General features: G+C 48.2%; 1 protein-coding gene across 1 annotated transcript in view; it reads left to right on the forward strand.

The window, feature by feature from the left end:
• Positions 1 to 19354, forward strand: part of METAP1 (methionyl aminopeptidase 1) — a 336590-nt gene that overhangs the window by 233995 nt on the left and 83241 nt on the right. The window contains exon 9 of the mRNA XM_069238322.1: positions 5436 to 5579. Coding sequence (XP_069094423.1) covers positions 5436 to 5579 — 144 coding nt within the window. The remainder of the gene's footprint in view (positions 1 to 5435; positions 5580 to 19354) is intronic.

A 19354-nucleotide genomic window follows, 5' to 3' on the forward strand; every position in this document is an offset into this window, starting at 1 on the left:
GTGTACTTTTATCTAGCCATCCTGCATCCCCACGGATGATACCTTTTTGGTTTAAGGTAAGCTAGGAGCATTTTCAGTTTGTTGTGCTCCCCTTTGGCCTTACCAGCAACCATTGGGTGTTCATGAAAGTGACGGCTGTGATTGCTGCACATCTTGGGAGGTGTTAGTACTAGTTTCCTCCTACCTTGATGACTGCCTGTTGAAAGCCGGCTTGCCAGAGTCAGTCGTAGACGACCTCCATGGTGAACTTCTTAGAATTCTTTGCGTTCCCGATCAACTTCCCAGTCACCCCGACTCCTTTGAAGGTCCTTCCTTTCATAGGAGCTGTCTTCGATGTGGTGCAGTTCGTCCAGCACACTCAAGCTATGATCCTGATGCTTCAGCCTCAGTCCTGCGTCTCAATAAGAGTAACTCTGAGGCTGCTTGGCCTCCTGCATCTTGCTTGTAGACATGGCATTTGCAGGATCTGCAGTGGAATCTGCAGTCTCAATGGACCTATCACCAAAGAAGCCTTTTGGATTCCATCCAGGTTTCGAGGTAGACGGCAACAGATCTGCTGTTGACTGGTGGACTGCAATTGGACCAGCGTGGGACCCCTCTTCCTACTCCATTGAGAGCTAATGGTGGTTACAGATGCATCATTGCTGGCTCATCTGAAGGCCGTGGAGATCAGAGGACCCTGGTCTCCAGCAGAAGCCTGACTCCTCATCAGTCTGTTGGAGTTGGCAGGCTATTTGCCTGGCTTTGAAGGCCATGCTACCGCCCATCAAGGGTAGGCTTGTACCAGGTCTTACTGAAATGTAGTACTGCAACCAGCAGGTTAGGGTCCTAGGTTATGTTCCAAGAGGCTCTACGTTTCTGGACCTGGCTGGAGCATCAGGGCATCTCCTTGATCATGAACCTGGCGAGGTCTTTAAACACCAGGGTGGACAGGCTCAGCTGGTAGCGCCTGGTGGATCATAAATGGCAATTACATCTTAAGGTGGCACAGGGCATCTTGCAACAGTGAGGAGAACCCTGGATATATCTACTCGCCACCTTCAAAAACTTGCAATAGCAAAACTTTTGTGCACTGAAGTTTCCAAAAAGGCTGTCTGTAGGAAGACTGCTCTGTATATACTATATCAAAATGAGATATAGTGTGCGCAGAGTCCAGGGGTTCTCCAAGATGTTTGACAGAGGCAATAATAGATAATACTAATGCTCTATTTGTGGTAGTGTGGTCGAACAGTTAGGCTTATCAGAGGGTAGTGTTAAGCATTTGTTGTAAACACACAGAAAATAAGAGAAACACACTCTTTGACAACTCCAGACCAATAGGTTTTTATGTAGAAATATATTATTTTCTTAATTTATTTCTAGAACCACAAGATTCATTTAGCAGGTAAGTACACTAAATGAAAGGCACTTTGCATAGTAATAATTAGAACTTTGAATGGAATCAACAATGTACACAGTTTTCTTTAAAATGGCAAAAATCTATTTTAAAATTGGACACTGCAATTTTCAACAGTTCCTGGGGGAGGTAAGTAAAGTACAGTTTTTGAGGTAAGTAACAAACTTATGGGTTCAATTTCTGGGGCATAGGTAGCCCACCATTGGGGGTTCAAGATAACCCCAAACACCCAGTACCAGCAACACAGGGCCACTTAGGTGCAGAGGTCAAACAGGAACCAAAATAACGCGGGCCCCCATGGAGACGGGGTACTCTGGTTCTGGTCTTCTTGCAGGTAAGTACCTGTGTAGTCGAAGGGGAGACCAGGGGGTTTGAAGGAGTAATGGAGGCACAAAAACCACACCCTCAGTGGCACGGGGGCAGCTGGGTGCAGTGTGCAAAAAGGGCATCAGGTTCTCAATAGAACTCTATGGAGGGACCCGGGGGTCACTTAGGTGCTGCAGGCAGGGCACAGGGAGGCCTCTCTGGCAAGCCACCGACTGGCAAAGGTGAGGGCCGCCTGCTGGTCGTTGCTGCACCTGTGTTCAGTTTCTTTCGGGCCTGGGGGCTGCGGTTGCAGTGCTTCTCCAGGCGATGGATATCTTCATCCCAGGCAGTCGTGGTCAAGGGGGGAGAGAGGGGACCTTGAGATTCCCCCTGTAGGCGTCGTCGTGGGGGTGTAGAGAGGTCAGCCCAGGGTGGACACGTAGTCTGAATCGCCTGGGGTTCCTCTCTGACTATTTGGTTTCTCTGGACCTGGGCCGGGGGCGTTGGGTGCAAAGTAATTGGACTCCCGTTTCTGGAGTGAGGCGAGAGTCCCTTTAAAGATGGTTTCTTTGTCTTCTTTTTGGACAGGTCCACTGTCCACGAGTTTCTTTATCTGATGCAGGCAGTCCCCTGGAGGCTTTTCAGGGATCGCTGATCCTGCAGAGCGCGCTGCTTCTTCTCTTGCAGCTTTTTGAAGCAGTAGACAAGCCTGTAGGGCTGGGGCTGAGTCAGTTATCTCCTTTTCTTTTCTGTGGGGTTTTCAGCTCAGCAGTCCTTCTCTTGAGGTCGCCAGGAATCTGGAGAGCTGGGTTCAGGGTTGCCCCTAAATACTAAATTTAAGGGGGTGTTAGGGTCAGGGGGCAGTAGCCTATGGCTACTTACCCTGATGGTGGCTACACCCTCCTTGTGCCCACTCCCTCTGGGGAGGGGCACACATCCTTATTGGTCCTAATCCTCCAAAGCAAGATGGAGGATTTCTGAAGGAGGGGGTTCACTTCAGCTCTGGACAACTTAGGGGCAGTCCAGGCTGAGGGGTTGACTCCTTGTTTTTTTCACTATCCCTGGGGACTTGTCCGTGGGGGCGGGCATCACCACTGGGTGGAGTGCCCTCGGTCACTGTAGCACCAGGCTTGAGCCTTTGAGGCTCACCGCCAGGTGTTACAGTTCCTGCAGGGGGAGGTGTGAAGCACCTCCACCCAGTACAGGCTTTCTTTCTGACCACAGAGTGCACAAAGGCACTCACCCCATGTGGTCAGAAACGTGTCTGGAAGTGGCAGGCTGGCATAGACCTGTCAGCCTTACACTATCAGTTGAGCTAACATACAGGGGGCATCTCTAAGATGTCCTCTGTGCATTTTTCAATAAATCCCACACTGGCATCAGTATGGGTTTATTGTGTTGAGAAGTTTGATACCAAACTTACCAGTATTCATTGTAGCCATTATGGTGCTGTGGAGTTCGTAATGACAAACTCCCAGACCATATACTCATTTTGGCTACCCTGCACTTACAATGTCTAAGGGTTTGACGTACACTGTAGGGGCATAGTGCTCATGCAGCTATACCCTCACCTGTGGTATAGTGCACCCTACATCAGGGCTGTGAGGCCTGCTAGAGTGTAAACTTGCATATGCCACAGGCAGTGGTTTGTAGGCATGGCACCCTGAGGGGAGTGCCATGACGACTTTGTCTTTTCTCCCCACTAGCACATACAAGCTGCAAGGCAGTGTGCATGTACTGAGTGTGGGGTCCCTAAGGATAGCTTAATAGATGCTGCGGCCCTTGGGGACCATCCCGGACCACAGTCCCTTGGTATTATGTTACCTTTTACAAGGGACTTAACTGTGTGCCAGGGCTGTGCCAATTGTGGAAACAAAGGTATAGTTTTAGGGAAAGAACATTGGTGCTGGGGCCTGGTTAGCAGGGTCCCTGCACACTTCCAATCAAAGCTGGCATTAACACTGTTCAAAGTGGGGGGTGACCATGCCAACAGTGGCAATTTTATACACCGTCTCTGGTAGATGTGTTCCAGATAATGGAGCAAGGGACTCCTGTACATCTTTTGTCTCTGCCTTTCCATTCCCGAGTTCTGAAGAAGTTCAGAAATGACCAGACATAAGTTATCCTAGTTGAAGCCAGGAGTGTGGTACCTGAATTTCTGGCCACGAGCATTTGTCCTTTGATTGGGCTCCCAGTAGAGGAGGGTATTGTCACAGCAACAGGGCATGGTTCTGCAGACGGGTCTACAGTCTTTACTTTGATGCATGGAGATTGAGCGGCGACAGTTAACTTTATTCGACCTACCTGCTGAGGTTTTGGATGTTATACTTACTGCCTGGTGTCCTTCTACAAACTCCATGTATGCCAGGAGCTGAGAAAAATTGCCTGGTGTGGAGCCCACAACATAGACCAGTTACAGGCACTCTGTTGCATATGTTATTGATTTGTCTTTGGCCCAGCATGGACATATTTCAGTCCTTTCAGATTGTTTTGCATTTGTCGGGCTAACCATCTCTGTTTAAATCAGAGTTTGTGATGAGGTCTACAAAAAGTTTAACCCACTTGTTTATCTCCTAAACTGTTTGTAATGCCACACTGGGATCTCAATTTGGACCGACTTTTCTCCTATCTACTCCCTTCTAGGTGATGCACAGCTGCTTGCTACATCGTCTGACTCTAAAAATAGTCTTCCTTGTTGCGTTTACTTCATCTCATGAGCCACTGGCTCTTGGTGAAAAACATTACACTTCCTTTTTCTCAGATAGACCGATACTACCAAAAGTTGTGACTCCTTTTCATGTTGTCAAATCATCATCCTCCCAATGTTCTTTCCTCTGCCTCACCCCTCGCAATAGGAAAAGACGCCATCATCTGGTCCCCAAAAGAGTATTAAATCTACTGCCTCAAGGGGGCAGGGAGACAATCAGCACTTTTTGTAGGGTTCTTTTGGGCAAAGAAGGGTCAACTGTTCAGCAAAGGACATTGTCAAGGTGGATAATACTTTTTCTTAAGAACTGTTAGGAATTGGCCAAAAAACAGATTTCAGAAGGTCAAAGGGCTCATTGCACCAGGGCCAAGGCTGCTAACTGGGCATCCTTGTACATGATAGGTGCAATTGGAGACACTTTTTGCCTGTTTAGTGTTGCAGTACGTTGACCCAATTTACAAATCCTCCACCTTGATTGGTTGTCCCGTGTTATCTATTCTAAAAGTGACAAATTTGTGATCCGAAGTAGCCATCAGAAGAACAAGTTACTTACCTTGTGGCGCCTCCGCCCTCCTGTCTTCGTGTATTGTGGAATGGTCTGTTTCCATGAGAAAAGGTTCCAAACTGGAGACCTTCACACTTCGCGTTTTGAGCTCTGCATTCGAGGGTATGGACAGAGCCTGAAAGAAACTGGCTTCTGTGAGCAATAATGGCGTCTATATGGTGCTCTCCTCCGTCACTTCCAGAGCAGAACAGAGCTGCATGTTGCCACCTGTAGCTTGGAGAAGCACTAATGTGAAAGCTTTCCGGATCAAGTCTGGTGCCTGGGGATTTTCTGAAGGGGAGGAATCTACTATTAGGCAGAGTGTCCACTAGAAAGAGCATTACCGAAGATAAGTAACTTGTTTAGGTTTGGTAGCTTACAGGCTTATTCATTTGTTAACAGGTTTTATTTATATTTTTTTTGGCTCAATACAGATCAAAGTATTGCAAATGCATGAATGCAAAATGTTTTTTTCTCTACAGTGAAACCTGGTGTTCGATACAGAGAACTTGGAAATATTATTCAGAAACATGCTCAGGCAAATGGATTTTCTGTTGTTCGAAGCTATTGTGGACACGGAATCCACAAACTTTTCCACACTGCTCCCAATGTGCCACATTATGCCAGTGAGTATTACCAAGGCTGAATAGATTCTATTCATGTGTTGCATCTATAGAAACCTTTTGAGCCCTCTCCTTTACAGTGATTTATATATTTAGCAGTTTAAATTGTGCTTTTATTCTAATGAAATCGAGACACCTCATGGAAAACTAAGAGTAGAATACTGATAGTAAACAGAAAGGCACACATTTCCTACTTATTTCAGGAAGAGGCAGAAAATAAATCGAGTTTTACCTTTTTCCTGAATGGGGCAACAGCTGATTGTGTTTTTGTCCACTTACAGGGAGTTCCAAACCTTGCTCCAGAATTTCTCAGTTTGCTTTTGCACTTTGGACAATATCTTAATCTCACCCCTTGATGGTTTAGAGTTGTTTGTTCTTGAGATATCCCTATCTGCCCCACATAATATATTAACTGGGTAGGAGGTTGAATGAATGGTTGTACTCGTACAGAAGAATACAGACTTTGAACTTTTCCCGTGCATACCTGAGTGCATGGGATTGAGTTTTGATTTGGAGGATAAGCATTTTGCTGTGAAGTTCAAACATCCTCCAGAGGAGCCAGAGATATCTGCTAGTTTAGTGTTGCCCAAGTGAAGATGAGAATTCATTTAAGTATCAGTTGCTGTCCTTAGGTGGACAGATAAGAATAGGTGTTTGATCCTGTTTGTATTACTATCATTTGTGCGAAGCTGTGGAGTAACTTTGCCCTTGCTGAGTGTAGGAAGTTGGCTCTGTATGTGCTATTTCAAAGTAAGGAATAGCATGCACAGAGTCCAAGGGTTCCCCTTAGAGGTAAAATAGTGGTAAAAATAGATAATACTAATGCTCTATTTTGTGGTAGTGTGGTCGAGCAGTAGGCTTATCCAAGGAGTAGTGTTAAGCATTTGTTGTACATACACAAGACAATAAATGAGGTACACACACTCAGAGACAAATCCAGCCAATAGGTTTTTATATAGAAAAATATATTTTCTTAGTTTATTTTAAGAACCACAGGTTCAAATTCTACATGTAATATCTCATTCGAAAGGTATTGCAGGTAAGTACTTTAGGAACTTCAAATCATCAAAATTGCATGTATACTTTTCAAGTTATTGACAATAGCTGTTTTAAAAGTGGACACTTAGTGCAATTTTCACAGTTCCTGGGGGAGGTAAGTTTTCGTTAGTTTTACCAGGTAAGTAGGACACTTACAGGGCTCAGTTCTTGGTCCAAGGTAGCCCACCGTTGGGGGTTCAGAGCAACCCCAAAGTCACCACACCAGCAGCTCAGGGCCGGTCAGGTGCAGAGTCCAAAGTGGTGCCCAAAACACATAGGCTAGAATGGAGAGGAGGGGGTGCCCCGGTTCCGGTCTGCTTGCAGGTAAATACCCGCGTCTTCGGAGGGCAGACCAGGGGGGTTTTGTAGGGCACCGGGGGGGACACAAGTCCACACAGAAATTTCACCCTCAGCGGCGCGGGGGCGGCCGGGTGCAGTGTAGAAACAAGCGTCGGGTTTGCAATGTTAGTCTATGAGAGATCTCGGGATCTCTTCAGCGCTGCAGGCAGGCAAGGGGGGGGTTCCTCGGGGAAACCTCCACTTGGGCAAGGGAGAGGGACTCCTGGGGGTCACTTCTCCAGTGAAAGTCCGGTCCTTCAGGTCCTGGGGGCTGCGGGTGCAGGGTCTCTCCCAGGTGTCGGGACTTTAGGTTCAAAAGAGTCGCGGTCAGGGGAAGCCTCGGGATTCCCTCTGCAGGCGGCGCTGTGGGGGCTCAGGGGGGACAGGTTTTGGTACTCACAGTATCAGAGTAGTCCTGGGGTCCCTCCTGAGGTGTTGGATCGTCACCAGTCGAGTCGGGGTCGCCGGGTGCAGTGTTGCAAGTCTCACGCTTCTTGCGGGGAGCTTGCAGGGATCTTTAAAGTTGCTGGAAACAAAGTTGCAGCTTTTCTTGGAGCAGGTCCGCTGTCCTCGGGAGTTTCTTGTCTTTTCGAAGCAGGGGCAGTCCTCAGAGGATGTCGAGGTCGCTGGTCCCTTCGGAAGGCGTCGCTGGAGCAGGATCTTTGGAAGGCAGGAGACAGGCCGGTGAGTTTCTGGAGCCAAGGCAGTTGTCGTCTTCTGGTCTTCCGCTGCAGGGGTTTTCAGCTGGGCAGTCCTTCTTCTTGTTGCAGGAATCTAATTTTCTAGGGTTCAGGGTAGCCCTTAAATACTAAATTTAAGGGCGTGTTTAGGTCTGGGGGGTTAGTAGCCAATGGCTACTAGCCCTGAGGGTGGGTACACCCTCTTTGTGCCTCCTCCCAAGGGGAGGGGGTCACAATCCTAACCCTATTGGGGGAATCCTCCATCTGCAAGATGGAGGATTTCTAAAAGTTAGAGTCACCTCAGCTCAGGACACCTCAGGGGCTGTCCTGACTGGCCAGTGACTCCTCCTTGTTATTCTCATTATTTTCTCCGGCCTTGCCGCCAAAAGTGGGGCCTGGCCGGAGGGGGCGGGCGACTCCACTAGCTGGAGTGTCCTGCTGGGTTGGCACAAAGGAGGTGAGCCTTTGAGGCTCACCGCCAGGTGTGACAACTCCTGCCTGGAGGAGGTGTTAGCATCTCCACCCAGTGCAGGCTTTGTTACTGGCCTCAGAGTGACAAAGGCACTCTCCCCATGGGGCCAGCAACATGTCTCGGTTTGTGGCAGGCTGCTAAAACTAGTCAGCCTACACAGATAGTCGGTTAAGTTTCAGGGGGCACCTCTAAGGTGCCCTCTGTGGTGTATTTTACAATAAAATGTACACTGGCATCAGTGTGCATTTATTGTGCTGAGAAGTTTGATACCAAACTTCCCAGTTTTCAGTGTAGCCATTATGGTGCTGTGGAGTTCGTGTAAAACAGACTCCCAGACCATATACTCTTATGGCTACCCTGCACTTACAATGTCTAAGGTTTTGTTTAGACACTGTAGGGGTACCATGCTCATGCACTGGTACCCTCACCTATGGTATAGTGCACCCTGCCTTAGGGCTGTAAGGCCTGCTAGAGGGGTGTCTTACCTATACTGCATAGGCAGTGAGAGGCTGGCATGGCACCCTGAGGGGAGTGCCATGTCGACTTACTCGTTTTGTCCTCACTAGCACACACAAGCTGGCAAGCAGTGTGTCTGTGCTGAGTGAGAGGTCTCCAGGGTGGCATAAGACATGCTGTAGCCCTTAGAGACCTTCCTTGGCATCAGGGCCCTTGGTACTAGAAGTACCAGTTACAAGGGACTTATCTGGATGCCAGGGTCTGCCAATTGTGGATACAAAAGTACAGGTTAGGGAAAGAACACTGGTGCTGGGGCCTGGTTAGCAGGCCTCAGCACACTTTCAATTGTAAACATAGCATCAGCAAAGGCAAAAAGTCAGGGGGCAACCATGCCAAGGAGGCATTTCCTTACACAACCCCCCCCCAAACGAAAGAGGATGAGACTAACCTTTCCCAAGAGAGTCTTCATTTTCTAAGTGGAAGAACCTGGAAAGGCCATCTGCATTGGCATGGGCAGTCCCAGGTCTGTGTTCCACTATAAAGTCCATTCCCTGTAGGGAGATGGACCACCTCAACAGTTTAGGATTTTCACCTTTCATTTGCATCAGCCATTTGAGAGGTCTGTGGTCAGTTTGAACTAGGAAGTGAGTCCCAAAGAGGTATGGTCTCAGCTTCTTCAGGGACCAAACCACAGCAAAGGCCTCCCTCTCAATGGCACTCCAACGCTGCTCCCTGGGGAGTAACCTCCTGCTAATGAAAGCAACAGGCTGGTCAAGGCCATCATCATTTGTTTGGGACAAAACTGCCCCTATCCCATGTTCAGAGGCATCAGTCTGCACAATGAACTGCTTAGAATAATCTGGAGCTTTGAGAACTGGTGCTGAGCACATTGCTTGTTTCAGGGTGTCAAAGGCCTGTTGGCAGTCCACAGTCCAGTTTACTTTCTTGGGCATTTTCTTGGAGGTGAGTTCAGTGAGGGCTGTCACAATGGATCCATATCCCTTCACAAACCTCCTGTAATACCCAGTCAAGCCAAGGAATGCCCTGACTTGAGTCTGGGTTTTTGGAGCTACCCAGTCCAGAATAGTCTGGATCTTGGGTTGGAGTGGCTGAACTTGGCCTCCACCTACAAGGTGTCCCAAGTAAACCACAGTTCCCTGCCCTATCTGGCATTTGGATGCCTTGATAGAGAGGCCTGCAGATTGCAGAGCCTTCAAAACCTTCCTCAGGTGGACCAGGTGATCCTGCCAGGTGGAGCTAAAGACAGCAATATCATCAAGATAAGCTGTGCTAAAGGACTCCAAGCCAGCAAGGACTTGATTCACCAACCTTTGGAAGGTGGCAGGGGCATTCTTTAAACCAAAGGGCATAACAGTAAACTGATAATGCCCATCAGGTGTGGAGAATGCTGTCTTTTCTTTTGCTCCAGGTGCCATTTTTATTTGCCAGTACCCTGCTGTCAAGTCAAAGGTACTTAGAAATTTGGCAGCACCTAATTTATCAATGAGCTCATCAGCTCTTGGAATTGGATGGGCATCTGTCTTGGTGACAGAATTGAGCCCTCTGTAGTCCACACAAAACCTCATCTCTTTCTTTCCATCTGTGGTGTGAGGTTTGGGGACTAAGACCACTGGGCTAGCCCAGGGGCTGTCAGAGCGCTCAATTACTCCCAATTCCAGCATCTTGTGGACTTCCACCTTGATGCTTTCCTTAACATGGTCAGACTGTCTGAAGATTTTGTTCTTGACAGGCATGCTGTCTCCTGTGTCCACATCATGGGTACACAGGTGTGTCTGACCAGGGGTTAGGGAGAAAAGCTCAGGAAACTGTTGTAGGACTCTCCTACAATCAGCCTGCTGTTGGCCAGAGAGGGTGTCTGAGTAGATCACTCCATCTACTGTGCCATCTTTTGGGTCTGATGACAGAAGATCAGGGAGAGGTTCACTCTCTGCCTCCTGATCCTCATCTGTTACCATTAAAAGATTCACATCAGCCCTGTCATGGAAGAGCTTAAGGCGGTTCACATGGATCACCCTCTTGGGGCTCCTGCTTGTGCCCAGGTCCACCAGGTAGGTGACCTGACTCTTCCTCTCTAGCACTGGGTAAGGGCCACTCCATTTGTCCTGGAGTGCCCTGGGAGCCACAGGCTCCAGAACCCAGACTTTCTGCCCTGGTTGGAACTCAACCAGTGCAGCCTTTTGGTCATACCAAAACTTCTGGAGTTGTTGGCTGGCCTCAAGGTTTTTGGTTGCCTTTTCCATGTACTCTGCCATTCTAGAGCGAAGGCCAAGTACATAGTCCACTATGTCCTGTTTAGGCTCATGGAGAGGTCTCTCCCAGCCTTCTTTAACAAGGGCAAGTGGTCCCCTTACAGGATGACCAAACAGAAGTTCAAAGGGTGAGAATCCTACTCCCTTCTGTGGTACCTCCCTGTAAGCGAAAAGCAGACATGGCAGGAGGACATCCCATCTCCTTTTGAGTTTTTCTGGGAGCCCCATGATCATGCCTTTTAATGTCTTGTTGAATCTCTCAACTAAGCCATTAGTTTGTGGATGGTAGGGTGTAGTGAATTTATAAGTCACTCCACACTCATTCCACATGTGCTTTAGGTATGCTGACATGAAGTTGGTACCTCTGTCAGACACCACCTCCTTAGGGAAACCCACTCTGGTAAAGATACCAATGAGGGCCTTGGCTACTGCAGGGGCAGTAGTCGACCTAAGGGGAATAGCTTCAGGATACCTGGTAGCATGATCCACTACTACCAGGATATACATATTTCCTGAGGCTGTGGGAGGTTCTAGTGGACCAACTATGTCCACACCCACTCTTTCAAAGGGCACCCCCACCACTGGAAGTGGAATGAGGGGGGCCTTTGGATGCCCACCTGTCTTACCACTGGCTTGACAGGTGGGGCAGGAGAGGCAAAACTCCTTAACCATGTTGGACATATTGGGCCAGTAGAAGTGGTTGACTAACCTCTCCCACGTCTTGGTTTGTCCCAAATGTCCAGCAAGGGGAATGTCATGGGCCAATGTTAGGATGAACTTCCTGAACAGCTGAGGCACTACCACTCTCCTAGTGGCACCAGGTTTGGGGTCTCTGGCCTCAGAGTACAGGAGTCCATCTTCCCAATAGACCCTATGTGTTCCATTTTTCTGGCCTTTGGACTCTTCAGCAGCTTGCTGCCTAAGGCCTTCAAGAGAGGGACAGGTTTCTTGTCCCTTACACAGCTCTTCCCTGGAGGGTCCCCCTGGGCCTAAGAGCTCAACCTGATAAGGTTCAAGCTCCAAAGGCTCAGTTCCCTCAGAGGGCAGAACTTCTTCCTGAGAAGAGAGGTTCCCTTTCTTTTGCTGTGTTGCAGTTGGTTTCCCAACTGACTTTCCCGTTCTCTTGGTAGGCTGGGCCATTTTTCCAGACTCCAGCTCTACTTTTTCACCCTGTGCCTTGCACTGTGCTCTTGTTTTCACACACACCAGTTCAGGGATACCCAGCATTGCTGCATGGGTTTTTAGCTCTACCTCAGCCCATGCTGAGGACTCCAGGTCATTTCCAAGCAGACAGTCCACTGGGATATTTGAGGAGACCACCACCTGTTTCAGGCCATTGACCCCTCCCCATTCTAAAGTAACCATTGCCATGGGATGTACTTTTCTCTGATTGTCAGCGTTGGTGACTGTGTAAGTTTTTCCAGTCAGGTATTGGCCAGGGGAAACCAGTTTCTCTGTCACCATGGTGACACTGGCACCTGTATCCCTCAGGCCCTCTATTCTAGTCCCATTAATTAAGAGTTGCTGTCTGTATTTTTGCATGTTAGGCGGCCAGACAGCTAGTGTGGCTAAATCCACCCCACCCTCAGAAACTAGAGTAGCTTCAGTGTGGACCCTGATTTGCTCTGGGCACACTGTTGATCCCACTTGGAGACTAGCCATACCAGTGTTACCTGGATGGGAGTTTGGAGTGGAACCTTTCTTGGGACAGGCCTTGTCTCCAGTTTGGTGTCCATGCTGTTTACAGCTATGACACCAGGCCTTTTTGGGATCAAAGTTTTTACCCTTGTACCCATTGTTTTGTGAAGAGGCTCTGGGCCCACCCTCCTGTGCAGGTTTTTGGGGGCCTGTAGAAGACTCTTTACTATTTTTAGTTTTGGTTGTCTCATCACCCTTCTGCTGGGGAGTCTTTGTGACCCCTTTCTTTTGGTCACCCCCTGTTGAAGTCTTGGACACCCTTGTCTTGACCCAATGGTCCGCCTTCTTTCCCAATTCTTGGGGAGAAATTGGTCCTAGGTCTACCAGATGCTGATGCAGTTTATCATTGAAACAATTACTTAACAGGTGTTCTTTCACAAATAAATTGTACAGCCCATCATAATTACTTACACCACTGCCTTGAATCCAACCATCTAGTGTTTTCACTGAGTAGTCAACAAAGTCAACCCAGGTCTGGCTCGAGGATTTTTGAGCCCCCCTGAACCTAATCCTGTACTCCTCAGTGGAGAATCCAAAGCCCTCAATCAGGGTACCCTTCATGAGGTCATAAGATTCTGCATCTTGTCCAGAGAGTGTGAGGAGTCTATCCCTACACTTTCCTGTGAACATTTCCCAAAGGAGAGCACCCCAGTGAGATCTGTTCACTTTTCTGGTTACACAAGCCCTCTCAAAAGCTGTGAACCATTTGGTGATGTCATCACCATCTTCATATTTAGTTACAATCCCTTTAGGGATTTTCAACATGTCAGGAGAATCTCTGACCCTATTTATGTTGCTGCCACCATTGATGGGTCCTAGGCCCATCTCTTGTCTTTCCCTCTCTATGGCTAGGATCTGTCTTTCCAAAGCCAATCTTTTGGCCATCCTGGCTAACTGGATGTCCTCTTCACTGGAGTTATCCTCAGTGATTTCAGAGTTGTTGGTCCCTCCTGTGAGGGAACCAGCATCTCTGACTATTATTTGTGGAGTCAGGGCTTGAGAAGCCCTGCTCTCCCTAAGTAGGACTGGAGGGGGGGAATTTCCCTCCAAGTCACTATCTTCATCCTCTGAGTTGCCATCCTCAGAGGGGTTGGCCTTTTCAAACTCTGCCAACAGCTCCTGGAGCTGTACTTTGGTAGGTTTGGGGCCCATTGCTATTTTCTTTAGTTTACAGAGTGACCTTAGCTCTCTCATCTGTAGATGGAGGTAAGGTGTGGTGTCGAGTTCCACCACATTCACATCTGTGCTAGACATTATGCTTCTAAAAGTTGGAATACTTTTTAAGAAACTAAAACTGGTTCTAGAATCTAATTCAAACTTTTACAAACTTTTAAACTCTAAAAGAAATGCTAAACAGGATCTAACACAAGGCCCTAGCAGGTCTTTTAAGAATTTAGAAAACTTTTCAAATTGCAAAAATCAATTTCTAATGACAATTTTGGAATTTGTCGTGTGATCAGGTATTGGCTGAGTAGTCCAGCAAATGCAAAGTCTTGTACCCCACCGCTGATCCACCAATGTAGGAAGTTGGCTCTGTATGTGCTATTTCAAAGTAAGGAATAGCATGCACAGAGTCCAAGGGTTCCCCTTAGAGGTAAAATAGTGGTAAAAATAGATAATACTAATGCTCTATTTTGTGGTAGTGTGGTCGAGCAGTAGGCTTATCCAAGGAGTAGTGTTAAGCATTTGTTGTACATACACAAGACAATAAATGAGGTACACACACTCAGAGACAAATCCAGCCAATAGGTTTTTATATAGAAAAATATATTTTCTTAGTTTATTTTAAGAACCACAGGTTCAAATTCTACATGTAATATCTCATTCGAAAGGTATTGCAGGTAAGTACTTTAGGAACTTCAAATCATCAAAATTGCATGTATACTTTTCAAGTTATTGACAATAGCTGTTTTAAAAGTGGACACTTAGTGCAATTTTCACAGTTCCTGGGGGAGGTAAGTTTTCGTTAGTTTTACCAGGTAAGTAGGACACTTACAGGGCTCAGTTCTTGGTCCAAGGTAGCCCACCGTTGGGGGTTCAGAGCAACCCCAAAGTCACCACACCAGCAGCTCAGGGCCGGTCAGGTGCAGAGTCCAAAGTGGTGCCCAAAACACATAGGCTAGAATGGAGAGGAGGGGGTGCCCCGGTTCCGGTCTGCTTGCAGGTAAATACCCGCGTCTTCGGAGGGCAGACCAGGGGGGTTTTGTAGGGCACCGGGGGGGACACAAGTCCACACAGAAATTTCACCCTCAGCGGCGCGGGGGCGGCCGGGTGCAGTGTAGAAACAAGCGTCGGGTTTGCAATGTTAGTCTATGAGAGATCTCGGGATCTCTTCAGCGCTGCAGGCAGGCAAGGGGGGGGTTCCTCGGGGAAACCTCCACTTGGGCAAGGGAGAGGGACTCCTGGGGGTCACTTCTCCAGTGAAAGTCCGGTCCTTCAGGTCCTGGGGGCTGCGGGTGCAGGGTCTCTCCCAGGTGTCGGGACTTTAGGTTCAAAAGAGTCGCGGTCAGGGGAAGCCTCGGGATTCCCTCTGCAGGCGGCGCTGTGGGGGCTCAGGGGGGACAGGTTTTGGTACTCACAGTATCAGAGTAGTCCTGGGGTCCCTCCTGAGGTGTTGGATCGTCACCAGTCGAGTCGGGGTCGCCGGGTGCAGTGTTGCAAGTCTCACGCTTCTTGCGGGGAGCTTGCAGGGATCTTTAAAGTTGCTGGAAACAAAGTTGCAGCTTTTCTTGGAGCAGGTCCGCTGTCCTCGGGAGTTTCTTGTCTTTTCGAAGCAGGGGCAGTCCTCAGAGGATGTCGAGGTCGCTGGTCCCTTCGGAAGGCGTCGCTGGAGCAGGATCTTTGGAAGGCAGGAGACAGGCCGGTGAGTTTCTGGAGCCAAGGCAGTTGTCGTCTTCTGGTCTTCCGCTGCAGGGGTTTTCAGCTGGGCAGTCCTTCTTCTTGTTGCAGGAATCTAATTTTCTAGGGTTCAGGGTAGCCCTTAAATACTAAATTTAAGGGCGTGTTTAGGTCTGGGGGGTTAGTAGCCAATGGCTACTAGCCCTGAGGGTGGGTACACCCTCTTTGTGCCTCCTCCCAAGGGGAGGGGGTCACAATCCTAACCCTATTGGGGGAATCCTCCATCTGCAAGATGGAGGATTTCTAAAAGTTAGAGTCACCTCAGCTCAGGACACCTCAGGGGCTGTCCTGACTGGCCAGTGACTCCTCCTTGTTATTCTCATTATTTTCTCCGGCCTTGCCGCCAAAAGTGGGGCCTGGCCGGAGGGGGCGGGCGACTCCACTAGCTGGAGTGTCCTGCTGGGTTGGCACAAAGGAGGTGAGCCTTTGAGGCTCACCGCCAGGTGTGACAACTCCTGCCTGGAGGAGGTGTTAGCATCTCCACCCAGTGCAGGCTTTGTTACTGGCCTCAGAGTGACAAAGGCACTCTCCCCATGGGGCCAGCAACATGTCTCGGTTTGTGGCAGGCTGCTAAAACTAGTCAGCCTACACAGATAGTCGGTTAAGTTTCAGGGGGCACCTCTAAGGTGCCCTCTGTGGTGTATTTTACAATAAAATGTACACTGGCATCAGTGTGCATTTATTGTGCTGAGAAGTTTGATACCAAACTTCCCAGTTTTCAGTGTAGCCATTATGGTGCTGTGGAGTTCGTGTAAAACAGACTCCCAGACCATATACTCTTATGGCTACCCTGCACTTACAATGTCTAAGGTTTTGTTTAGACACTGTAGGGGTACCATGCTCATGCACTGGTACCCTCACCTATGGTATAGTGCACCCTGCCTTAGGGCTGTAAGGCCTGCTAGAGGGGTGTCTTACCTATACTGCATAGGCAGTGAGAGGCTGGCATGGCACCCTGAGGGGAGTGCCATGTCGACTTACTCGTTTTGTCCTCACTAGCACACACAAGCTGGCAAGCAGTGTGTCTGTGCTGAGTGAGAGGTCTCCAGGGTGGCATAAGACATGCTGTAGCCCTTAGAGACCTTCCTTGGCATCAGGGCCCTTGGTACTAGAAGTACCAGTTACAAGGGACTTATCTGGATGCCAGGGTCTGCCAATTGTGGATACAAAAGTACAGGTTAGGGAAAGAACACTGGTGCTGGGGCCTGGTTAGCAGGCCTCAGCACACTTTCAATTGTAAACATAGCATCAGCAAAGGCAAAAAGTCAGGGGGCAACCATGCCAAGGAGGCATTTCCTTACACTGAGGCAGCCCAAACAAGAAATAGCTACATCTTCATATGTTAAATAGGTTTCTTAGAACATATTCTATTTATGTGCATTTAAGCAGCAGACCGAGTAATATGGTCTAGAACCAATCTGGTTGACCATCAATGATGAAACGTGCCTTGTTCCTATGCTAGACTAAATGTTTGATATCAAGATCACTGTGCCTTAATTAAATGCAGAAAACGGTTGTCCAAACCCTAGGTTGTTTAACCAGTTAAATGACAGTATATCAAGTAGAAATTTATGTTTCCCCCTTCTTAAATGACTTTTCAGCAGTTGTCTTTTGTAGCAAAAAAAACCCGCCCCCCATTTATAACTTGAAGATAAATGTTAGCAAGAGACACTTTAAAAAAAATACACATCATTCGTTTTGGTTGGCTGTTCCAACAAACAGTTATTTGTGCTGACAATTTACTGTCCGTGATAATCATTATGCAATATCTGAATGAGTAAAAACATCCCTTCATGAGAATTTCCTTTAATGTTGTAATTGATACCAACATTTATTTTAAATTGAATCCTAAAATTAATGTCCTGTAGCATGACTGAAGTGTGTATATGTATGTATGTGTGTGTGTGTGTATATATATATATATATATATATATTGTTCGATGGCATGTGTAGCTGCAGATACACATGCTTTGCACATCCCGCCATCTAGTGTTGGGCTCTGAGTGTTACAAGTTGTTTTTCTTCAAAGAAGTCTTTCGAGTCACGAGTTTGAGGGACTCCTCCCCTTTTGGCTCCATTGCGCATGGGCGTCGACTCCATCTTATATTGTTTTTTTTCCGCCATCCGGTTCGGACGTGTTCCTTTTCGATCTGTGTTTCGGTTCGGAAAGTTAGTTAGAATCTCGGAAAAATCGACGGTATTGTTTGCGTTCGGTATCGGGTTAGTTACTACAGATCGACACCGATTTTTGAAGAGCTCCGGTGGCCCTTTGGGGTTTTTTCGATCCCCCGTCGGGGCCTGGTCGGCCCGGCCACGTGTCTCTTCAAGACTGATGGAACGGACCCCATTCCGATTCTGCCCAAAATGTCACAACAAGTGTCCGTATACAGATCAGCACCTGGTCTGTAACTTGTGTTTGTCTCCAGAACACAAAGAAGAGACGTGCGAAGCCTGTCGAGCGTTTTGGTCGAGGAAGACCTTAAGAGACCGAAGAGCAAGAAGACTGCAAATGGCGTCGGCGCCAACAGGACAAAGGCATTTGGAGGAGGAAGAGGAAAGCTTCTCCATCCAGGAGTCGGACTCGGACGAGCTCGATCCCAAAGAAATGCCTAAAACCCTGAGTAAGACGTCGAGACATAAAACTCACGAGAAGACCACAAAAGCCCAGGGGACACCACCGCCAACAGGCAATGGCTTAACCCGAAAAATAGGTGACCGATCATCGGCACCGAAAAAGGGCACGCTTGTGTCGAAGTCATCCGACTCCGGTCGAGATACCGGCACACAGCAATCTCGGGCCCGAGACAGCAGCTCCGAACAAGTTCGGCACCGAGACAGTGGCACCGAAATGGGTCGGCACCGAGAGACCACGACACTGAAAATAAAGAAAGTTTCGTCGGAGCCCCAAAAGGCGACCGAAAAGGTTTCGATTCCGAAACATCCAGCCTCTGAACCGAAATCAGGTTCCTACACAGAGGAACAGGGATTGTCCTCCCAAATGCAAGGACATAAGTTCGGACAAGAACTAGAATCAATGGAGCCAGACTACACTCAAAGGAGGCTCCACATTCAAAAGGACACAGGGAAGATAAGCACTCTTCCCCCAACTAAAATGAAAAGAAGACTTGCCTTTCAAGAAAAGGACAAGCAGCCACAGGCAAAGGTGGCAAGACAAACAACTCCGCCACCATCAATGCACACATCACTGGTAGCCACTCCACCACTGATGCAATCCCGAACTCATACTGCAATGAGTCAAGATGATCCCGACGCATGGGACCTTTATGCGCCGGTATCAGATAACAGCCCAGACTGTTACGCAGCGAGACCGTCGCCACCTGAGGACAGTACATCCTACACGCAGGTGGTCTCAAGGGCAGCTGCTTTTCATAACGTCACCTTGCATGCAGAACCGATTGAGGATGACTTTTTGTTTAATACACTATCCTCCACTCATAGCCAATACCAAAGCTTACCTATGCTACCTGGAATGCTAAAACACACCAAACAGGTATTTCAGGAGCCTGTGAAAGACAGGGCCATAACTCCAAGGGTGGAGAAAAAGTACAAGCCACCGCCAACAGACCCTGTGTATATTACGCAGCAATTACAACCAGACTCTGTGGTTGTAGGGGCAGCTCGCAAAAGAGCAAACTCTCACACCTCGAGACGCACCACCTCCAGACAAGGAGAGTCGCAAATTCGACGCTGCAGGGAAAAGGGTTGCAGCACAAGCAGGAAACCAATGGCGCATTGCCAACTCACAAGCACTTCTGGCACGATACGATAGGGCTCATTGGGACGAAATGCAGCATTTCATAGAACACTTACCCAAAGAGTTCCAAAAAAGGGCACAACAAGTGGTGGAGGAAGGACAAAGTATCTCAAATAATCAGATACGGTCAGCTATGGATGCAGCAGATACAG

Source organism: Pleurodeles waltl, chromosome 1_2, assembly GCF_031143425.1.
Source record: "Pleurodeles waltl isolate 20211129_DDA chromosome 1_2, aPleWal1.hap1.20221129, whole genome shotgun sequence".
Taxonomy (NCBI): domain Eukaryota; kingdom Metazoa; phylum Chordata; class Amphibia; order Caudata; family Salamandridae; genus Pleurodeles; species Pleurodeles waltl.